The sequence below is a fragment of the Macaca nemestrina genome, chromosome 15 (assembly GCF_043159975.1).
Source record: "Macaca nemestrina isolate mMacNem1 chromosome 15, mMacNem.hap1, whole genome shotgun sequence".
Classification (NCBI taxonomy): domain Eukaryota; kingdom Metazoa; phylum Chordata; class Mammalia; order Primates; family Cercopithecidae; genus Macaca; species Macaca nemestrina.
In genome coordinates, this window is record NC_092139.1 from 109,871,619 (window position 1) to 109,880,946 (window position 9,328).

At 50.7% G+C, this 9,328-nt stretch overlaps 1 protein-coding gene across 6 annotated transcripts in view; it reads right to left on the reverse strand.

Annotated features, from left to right (window-relative positions):
• Nucleotides 1-11: 11 nt before the first annotated feature.
• The window catches only part of LOC105464348 (transcription factor 20), a 188,489-nt gene continuing 179,172 nt past the window's right edge, over nucleotides 12-9,328 (reverse strand). For 3 of the 6 annotated variants that reach the window (XM_071080663.1, XM_011712160.2, XM_011712161.3), the window contains 2 exons: nucleotides 8,792-8,919; nucleotides 1,199-1,337 (listed from right to left, as the gene is read on the reverse strand). In XM_071080663.1, coding sequence (XP_070936764.1) covers nucleotides 8,836-8,919 — 84 coding nt within the window. In that variant the 3' untranslated portion in view covers nucleotides 1,199-1,337; nucleotides 8,792-8,835. Of the gene's footprint in view, nucleotides 1,338-8,791; nucleotides 8,920-9,328 lie in introns of all 6 variants that reach the window. The other 3 variants (XM_011712163.2, XM_071080664.1, XM_011712162.2) reach the window with 2 other exon arrangements.

Genomic DNA, 9,328 nt, shown 5'->3' on the forward strand with positions numbered 1-9,328 from the left:
AAAGAAGGAAACAAGGTTAAAATGAAGTTTATTATTTTTTTGATTTTTTGATTTTTTTTGTTTTTTGTTTTTTTAAATAAAACTGTTTGTGAAACAGCTATTTTATCCCCATGGCAGAGTGACCCCTGAAAGATGCACTAACCCCTTCTTAAGGCCATAACAAGATTTTTTTGTACTTTTTTCTTTTTTTAAAACTCAGATATTTAAAAATTATACAATTTACAAAACAAAACAAAACAACACAACATAAAGAATCACGTAGCATGGGGCTGCCTATCTGACAGGTCCTCTTTTCCTTTATAAAAATGAAAGCAAAAAGAAAAAGGGGCTAAATGGGTGTTCCTGGTCAGCTTAACCCACTCTGATCACAGCGACAGTCCCTCCCCGTCCCTGCCTACAGCTCACACTGCCGGCTCTGGCAGCACAGGCCTGGGCCTCCTCTCATCCCCACGGGTACCTGTGGGTCAGGGCACAGCTGCCTGGAATGTGCTGAGGACAGGGGGCCCCAGAGGAGGGTCATCCCTCGGTTTTGCTGCTGCTGTGTACACTTAGGGTCCTCACCAGCCACAGTGACCCAGGACACAGCTATGACCTCAGGCATCTGCCAATTTCACCCCCAAAAAGTTAAAAAAAAATAAATAAATAGTGTTTCTGGAAATGAAAAAAAATTATTTTTGTGTTTAAACATCATTCCCCTGCTCTTGAAAACATGGACCGTCCCTTTATTTCCCCCTCCCCCTAAAACCTTCCCACTTTGAGACAAATTAATGACAAAAGGATGGTTCTGGTGTGGTTTTCCTGCTTTTTCAATCCTGGGTCTAGTGTTTTCTGAACTGGTGTGAGACAGGCTAAAGATCAAAGCCACACACACCCCGTCCTTTATGAGATGAGGGTTTGTTCAGTTCAATTTCACATTTAAATTTCACTTGTCATCAGAACAAATTTGGAGATCTTTAACTAGATAATTTTAAAATAGAATCAAAAGGGATAGCGCACCTTTCATTTAAACAAAGTCTTTCCAGACTAAAAATAGATTTATATATATATATTTTTTATCCCTCCCTTTTAATTCCCCCCACCCTTTCCCCGTCATCCCACCCCTCCCCCCTCCCCCCACATTGTCACTATGGAGATTGTGTCCATGGAAACAGCCATTCCAACGTCTTGGGTCTTTCTTTCCCGTGGTGTCACCGGTTTGAGTGTGATGTGAGAACTTAGGAAGGAAGTGCTGGCATGGGCAGGCACGCGGGGCGGGGCGGGGCAGGGTGTGGCTGCACGGTAGGACGATTTCCATTCCATCACGAGTGTCCACCACCTTCTCATCTCCACAGTCTCACCTGGAAGACAAGGGACAGACACTGAAGGCCAGGAGCCTCCACAGGGTCCACCACCAACAGCCGCTGTTCCATGGTACCCCTGGGAGCTTTCAGTAGGAAGCCTGCACTCAGACCCCTCTGTAGATGTGCTGCTGGTGTGGGACACACCCGAGACCAATGCTGGGGCCACTGTGTGGCTTTGGATCTGGAATGTGATTAAAGGCAGCAATGACCTAGTGGGGGTGCTGGGGCCAGACTTTGAGGGCTCCTCAGGGTATATCTGCCTTCCTAGTGCATAAAGGAACCAGGACAGCAGAGAACTCCCTGACCTCAGGGCAAGCCCCCAATTGTGGGGCAGCTGGTGGGGTTTTGCCAGTGTCGGACCCCAGCTGTGACTGAAACCTACAGTACCTGGTCAATCTGTGGAAGAACCTTCTCGAAGTCCGCCTCTTAGGACAATTTCACAGTTGCCTCTAGTCGACACAGCTAGCTGTTTTTGAGACAAATCTCACTCTGTCGCCTCAGCTCCCTGCAGCCTTGACCGGGGCTCAAGCAATCCTCCCACCTCAGCCTTCCAAGTAGCTGGGACTACCAGGTACACGCCACCATCCTCAGCTAATGACAAAGTTTTTTTTTTTTTGAGACAGAATCTTGCTGTTGCCCAGACTGGAGTGCAGTGATACGATCTTGGCTCACTGCAGCCTCCGCCTCCTGGGTTCAAGTGATTCTTGTGCCTCAGCCTCCCGAATAGCTGGGATCACAGGTGCACACCACCACACCCGGCTAATTTTTGTATTTTTAGGAGAGATGTGGTTTCGCCATGTTGGTCAGGGTGGTGATCTGCCCACCTCGGCCTCCTAAAGTGCTGGGATTACAGGCATGAGCCACTAGGCCTGGCCCACAGTCAGTTCTTCATGCTTAAAAAGAATGCTCTTCCCACGGCCTCTAACAGGGAGGGCAGGATTTCTGAGGCTCAGACAGAGCGGGACTATGTTAATCCTCTCGACCTTTCAGGAGCCTGAGAACCCTAGGTCTCCCATCCCCAGGCTGGGGGGCTTCTCTCCTCTTCCAGCCCAGGTGCAGAAGGGGATTCTGATGGCCCACATAGGACAGATGGATTATACCAAAGGTCCCTGTGGAATGCTTCATGGGCCATCCTATATGGAAAGGTCTCAAAGAGAAACAGCAATTTCCAAGGAATCAGTCCAGTAAAATTTCACCAGAAACCAGAAGTGATGGCAGCCTCGCCCCTCCTTCACTTGCTATCTGCCAATCACTGTGCTTAAGACTGTCACTGGGGCTCACCTAACTGCTTCCTCAAGCCCAATTTGGTGCCCTCCCCTTACAAATAAACCCCAGGAACCCAGGTGGCACCAGCCCTTTCTGCTTCCATAAAGTTTACACACACAGAACTGCTAAGAAGGCTGGGGCCTGCAGGAGCTAAGACTGAGCTATTCCCAAGCACGTACATGCACATGCTCTTGCCCACGGAAGTTCCTGACTACTTGGCAGGTAACACCAATGAGCAGGAACACATTCCACGGAGGCCACGACACATCACCACCACACGCAAGTAAAAGCAGGCCCTGGGAATGCAGGCCAGCAGCTGAGCTAATGGGCGCCTACCTCCAGGAACACAGAAGGGTGTCATCTTGTTGGGGTTGCAGGATGCCCGTGGGAATCAAAGTCAATGCCCACAAGTACCCTGCCAGGCTCTGCTCATGGAGGGGACAGGGCAGGGTTTGCCCTCTTTACGAGTACAGAGCAGTCTTGGGCCTGCACCCCAATCTTGCTCATTACTCAGAACAGGACCCCACACCAGCTCCCCACTGAAGAATGAAGCGTACGTCAGCAGCCAGGGTCTGCCTGGCCAGTTGACTCTGTGAGCTGCTACCTGTGGGCCCCTCCCTGGGGTGCATGATGGCCCAGGCAGCAGCAGTTCTTCAGCACCTGCAGCATGGGGCTTTGCCCTCCACAGCCTTCCCAACAGGGAGTGTTCCCCAGGTCTGACGACTAGACTAGCCCAAACACATGATATCCTGAATGTAATGGGACTCTAACTTTTCAAGAGTTGCTTTAAAAATATTGTTCCTTCAGTAGGGAAATTAGGAAGGAAAATTCTAGAAAGGCGCTGGGCTAGAAGCTTTACAGATATTAGTTCACAGTGGATTAGTTCACGTGGACCTGCCTGACCCCCATCTTGAAGAGCTGAAGCTCAGGAAGGCGACAGGTGTAGCCCAAAGCGATATGGCCAGAGGTGGGACTGGGGCTTTCCTGACTGGGTCCTAGGAGCTGCATGTCCTAGGGCATGGGGTGTGGCTGAGAGACAGCTGGACCCCAGACAGCGAGCCTGGGAGCAGCCGGAGTGACCTGCCGCCTCTATGCTGAAGACTGTCAATTCTCTTTTAAAGAACGTCATCTTGCTGCTCAGCTGCCAGCATCCAGGGTTTCGTCTTGGGCCAACACCTTCCCAGGCTCTCTCACTTGTTCCCTCCCCCATTCCCTTCTCGCTCACACTGTCCTTTCTGCTCCCCTTTGGCCTCATCTGTGGCCTGAACCTGGGACGCCGTCCTCATGTCCTTCCATATCAGACTCCAAGCCTGCCTTTTCCAATTGCAGCAAAAATTCATCATCTCAACACCACTCACTCTGGCCAGGATTTGCCCAGAGCCCATTTCCTCATTTCTAAAATAGACATTAATTCTGACTAGAGAGGAAGGATGTGAAGAGAAACCTAATTCTGAATCTATACTGATTTAGGGCACTGATGGTCAGGGTCCAAGAGCCCTTTATTCTCTGGGATGGCACTAATTTCTTTTTTATTTTTTTCTTTTTTTGAGATGTGAGTCTCGCTCTGCCACACAGGCTGGAGTGCAGTGGTGCGATCTAGGCTCACTGCAAGCTCCACCTCCCAGGTTCACGCCATTCTCCTGCCTCAGCCTCCCGAGTAGCTGGGACTACAGGTGCCTGCTACCACGACCAGCTAACTTTTAGTATTTTCGTATTTTAATTTTTTGTATTTTTGTATGTTAGCCAGGATGGTCTCCATCCCCTGACCTCGTGATCTGGCCGTCTCGGCCTCCCAAAGTGCTGGGATTACAGGTGTGAGCCACCGCGCCCGGCCTGGGATGCACTCATTTCTTTAACACAGACTCACCTGGCACTAGCATAGTTACATGCACCGCTCTGGGCTAGGCTTTGACAGATGTGGTCCCTGCCCATGTGGAGCTTACATTCTAGTGGAGAGACAGGTAGTAAACAAGTAAACGATCTGAAATTGTGGTGAGGCTAGGACGGCTGCAAGTGAGGAGAGGGGCAATGGAAACAAGGATTTAGAAAGGGAAAGGCTTCTCTGAGGACGCGGCATTTAAGCTGGGACTCAGGAGATGGAGCCTGTTTGCAACATGAAGACGGGGAGCTAAAGTGTTTCCAGCACAAGGAACTGTGTGTGCAGAAGCCCAGAGGGAGGCAGCCTGCCCCCTGAGGAGGTAGAGTAGGCCAGGGGCCTGGAGAGTCACCTGAGACTTCCACAGGGCTCTGGAGGCAAGGTGAGACGTTTGGACTTTTATTTGGAAGATGACAAGAATCTCTGACGTAGAGAAGAGACAGGACTGGAGGGAGGCCTAATGAAGATTGCACTTGGCTACTGAGCAGTGGCAGGGAGGCGGGCACTATAGAAGCTGCAATGCCTGGGCTGGTGCTGGTGGGGAAAGAAAGTGGACAGACTTGGGCTCTCCTCTGGAGGTGTAATCCCGGACCACCTCTAGACCAGTCTGGGAAAAAGGTAATCTAGAATGTGACATTCATTCATACACAAATGGGCTGTGTGACATCCAGTTCCAGGGGCAGGGGCACCACTCCCCGTGCCCCGCTTTGCTCAGCTTCCATCCATGGCTGTTCTTTGCAGGGTACGTAGCATCCAGGATGCAGCATTAACCCTGATCAAGGTTATAGGTTCCCATGTGCTGGACCACAGGGCCTGTTAGGGGAAGCTGGGGCCTCCTTGTTTAATTCACGACAGGAGGAAGAGCTGGGCCTTCCACTGTCAAAAGCCCTGCCAACCAATGACACAAGCCAGCAAGACAATCCACCTTGGCAGAAGGAGACAGTGGGCAACCACAGGCCTGTGGAAGGACTTTTCCCCTCTGCACTCCTGGCGAGGGTCGGGTACCAGGTACGTCACATGCTGGGAGGCAGGGGCAGCATCTTTTAACCCCAAGTCTTGGGTATTTTTTGCTATAAGAGACAGCTACAGGGTTCAATCTGCTGCCTTGACCTCTCCAACTCCCATGAGAAACCCACAGCTAGGCATGGCAGACCAACAGGCTGAGAGTCAGTGTGCTGTGCTGGCACTTAAAGACATTTCCCAAGGGAGTCTCACAAGGTTGGCACTGCTATTCCTGTTTTTACAGAAGAAACTGAAGCACAGAGATATGGAGTGGTCTGACTTTAGTCACACAGTACCTATCAAACCACTCTGTCAGAACATGGCACACCGGAGGCAGACACACATGCACATCCACTGTCTGTTCCCTGCCTTGTCAGGGCACCCAATAATGGTGGCTCTCTGTCCCCAGCATGGGACCCAAGATGAGCCCTCCTTTAGTTAGAGGTGTGATTCCAACCCCAGTCACCAGGGCTTCTACCACAAATGAAGGATGGTGACCACCCTCAATGTCACTCTGCTGAACTGGGAAACCAGGAAAAGGTATCTGCCTTGTGGGACAGCACATAAAAAACATTTCAGATGGACAGGACTGGATGCAGTGCGTCTATCCTCTCCCTCCAAGAGCTGAATGGTTCAACTTCAATGGACCTGAGACGACTCTATAATGGGTGAGGCCACTTCATCACTGTGCTTCAACCCAGAAGGATGAAGCTCATTGTTCTGTTGAAGAGTTGGCCGGGCACGGTGGCTCACACCTGTAATCCCAGCACTTTGGGAGGCCAAGGCGGGCAGATCACTTGATGTGAGGAGTTCAAGGCCAGTCTGGGTGAAACCCCGTCTCTACAAAAAATATAAAAATTAGCTGGGCGGGGTGGTACACACCTGTAGTCCCAGCTACTCGGGAGGCTGAGGCGGGAGAATTGCCTGAACCCCAGAGATGGGGACTGCAGTGAGCTGAGATTGGGTCACTGCACTTCAGCCTGGGCGACATAGCGAGAATCCATCTCAAAAAAAAAAAAAAAAAAAGAGTCAAGGGCCCTGTCAGGTAGGAAGGAAGGCCCAAGAATTACTAGAGAGGAACAGATGAAGAACAAAATCCCCAAGAGATTTGTTCCCCAGACCCAGGGCCCAACCCTTTTTTCTAACAGATGCAATTCCAGGATAAAAACAAAAAACACTTAAGCTCTTTCCTTAACCAGGTCTTCTAGGACACATTCCAGGAATACAACATCATGGTCCCCTACAGAACTTGACTCTAACCATCTGGGCCTGTGCTGGCAGAGGGGCGACAATGGGAAGGCACAGTGGCACCCTCAGGAGATGCAGGAGGGCCAACACAAAACAGTCCTTTCAAAACCACCCAATGCAATGGCTGCCTTTCCCTGAGGGCTAATCCCAGGGAAAGGAGCAAGGGCGGGCAGGCAGTGCTGCCCAGCAGGTTCTGGAAAACCAGCAGTCACTCGCTGATGGTGGCAATGTACTCCAAGGCCAAGAGGCTTCATTTGCTCATCTAATTCCTCTGACCCAGGAACACATGGAATGGCTTCCACCCACCTCCCCCACTTTGCTCTGATCCCTCCACTGCCAGCCCTACTCCCTGGAAGAGGAAAGAGGAAAGGCACTACACTCAATGCTCTATCAAGAAGGCACTTAGCACCTGACTTCTCAAATGGTGCGGCAGCCCAGGGGCCTTTTCTGGAAATTAGTAGTGGTAACAAGGGGGAGGGCATGTTCCAGAAGGTGATCAGGCACATGGTGGTGCCGGAAGGGACAGGTCTAGCGTAGCTGTGTGAGTCAAACTCCTGAGGTTGACACAGAAGTCCTCCCATTTGAGAGAAATGACCCCTCAATGAATATTTTTTTTTTTTTTTTTTTTTTTTGAGACGGAGTCTCGCTATGTCGCCCAGGGTGGAGTGCAGTGGCCGGATCTCAGCTCACTGCAAGCTCCGCCTCCCGGGTTTTTACGTCATTCTCCTGCCTCAGCCTCCCGAGTAGCCAGGACTACAGGCACCCACCACCTCACCCGGCTAGTTTTTTGTATTTTTTTAGTAGAGACGGGGTTTCACCGTGTTAGCCAGGATGGTCTCGAACTCCTGACCTCGTGATCCGCCCGTCTTGGCCTCCCAAAGTGCTGGGATTACAGGCTTGAGCCGCCGCGCCCGGCCCCCCTCAATGAATATTTCTGAGACAACTAGTCCTCCTGCCCCATCCTGTAGCAGTAAGTGCCACAAGGTACATTTTTGTTTTTCTTTTCTTTACAACCTATTTCCCCTCATGCCTCAGTGAGGAAGGGAGGGTGAAGGAGCAACATGGAGCTCAGAGGCCTGCAGCTTCTAGAGACCCAAGTCCTATCATCCTGTTTTCATAGATGCCTGCCGAGGGCCGTGACCACAATCCCACACAAACTCACAGCAAGCAAAACTCAATCACAGTAATTTTTTTTTTTGAGACAGGGTCTCACTGTGGCCCAGCTGGAATGCAGCAGCACGATCATGGCTCACTGCAGCCTCAACCTCCAGGTTTGATCAAGCAATCTTCCCAGCTCAGCCTCCTGAGTAGATGGGACTAAAGGCACGCACCACCATGCATGGTTAATATTTTTAAAAATGTACAGACAGGGTGTCACTGTTGCCCAGGCTGGTCTTGAACTCCTGAGCTTAGGTGATCCTCCTGCCTCAGCCTCCCAAAGTGCTGGCATTATAGGTAGAAGCCCCATACCCAGCCTCAAGATTTTTAAGAGTAAAATTAAATCAGATACTAAAGTCTACTAAATCTTTGAGGATTTTTCTTTCCTTTGTACTTCTGCAAAAAGGAATCCTTCAAAGTACTGGAAAAAAAAGATTTCAAATAACAAAACCCAAGAGTTCTGTTGTTTTCAAAGGAAAACACACCATAAGCTTTACAGTAATGGAGCAAATTAAAGAGAAGAGACCTTTGAGTAGAACCCTTTCTGAGATGGGAGAAAGAGCAGGGGCTACTGGCAAGAGGTGCCCTGCCCGAGGAAGAGACCTAAAAGCCTGTTGTGCCCACTCACAAGGCCACCCCTGGCTAGCTGTGCCCTGAAGGGCTGCCTTCAGGAACAGTCACCCTGCACCCCATCAGCAGTGGACAGTTTAGAAGGCCCCAACTCTTTTCTACAGATATTCTAGGGAGCTAAGTAACCAATGGAAAAACACTGCATCCACCTGGTGGTGTCATCCATAGGATGAAATGCTGGCGGCAGAGCATGGAGTGAGCAGGAGGGCAGAGGCAACAAGGCCCGCTGGGAGCCGGGCAGGGTACAGGGAGCCCAGTGGCCCCGACTCACCTGTGCTTGCTGTCCTTTCCATTCCCACGAGCACACTGCCCCCCTCACCCCCGCTCCGACTGCTCTGTGCTGAGGCTGCCTTTCGCGGTCTTGTTCTGCAAGGGGGGGAGAGGGCACGGAAGGGGAGGCTGACACAGGCAAAACCAAGAGGAGACAGACAGGTGGGAGAAGACAGTGCGGAAATCAGGGAGGGCAGAGGGAGGACAGGAGTGGCACACGGAAAAGGAAAGAAAAGGCAGAGTCAGTCCTGACCGACAAACAGGAGACATTCAGACAGGGTTTTCTGAGGCAAAATGTGACCCTTAAAAAGGGGAGTTCTAAAAATAACATGCAAATTAAGTAAAAATAAAGAGAATATAAGATCCTGTGACCACCCCTCCCTGGAAATAATTTTTAAAGAAGAGCATAAGCAAGCATCTTTCAGGAGCATTTTGAGGGCAGACCTCTCTGGACAACCTCCTCCTAGTACTTTCGGCCCTACTAGATTTAAGACTGTGAGTGACCAGTGACCACCAGGTGTCAGTGTGACCTCAGCCA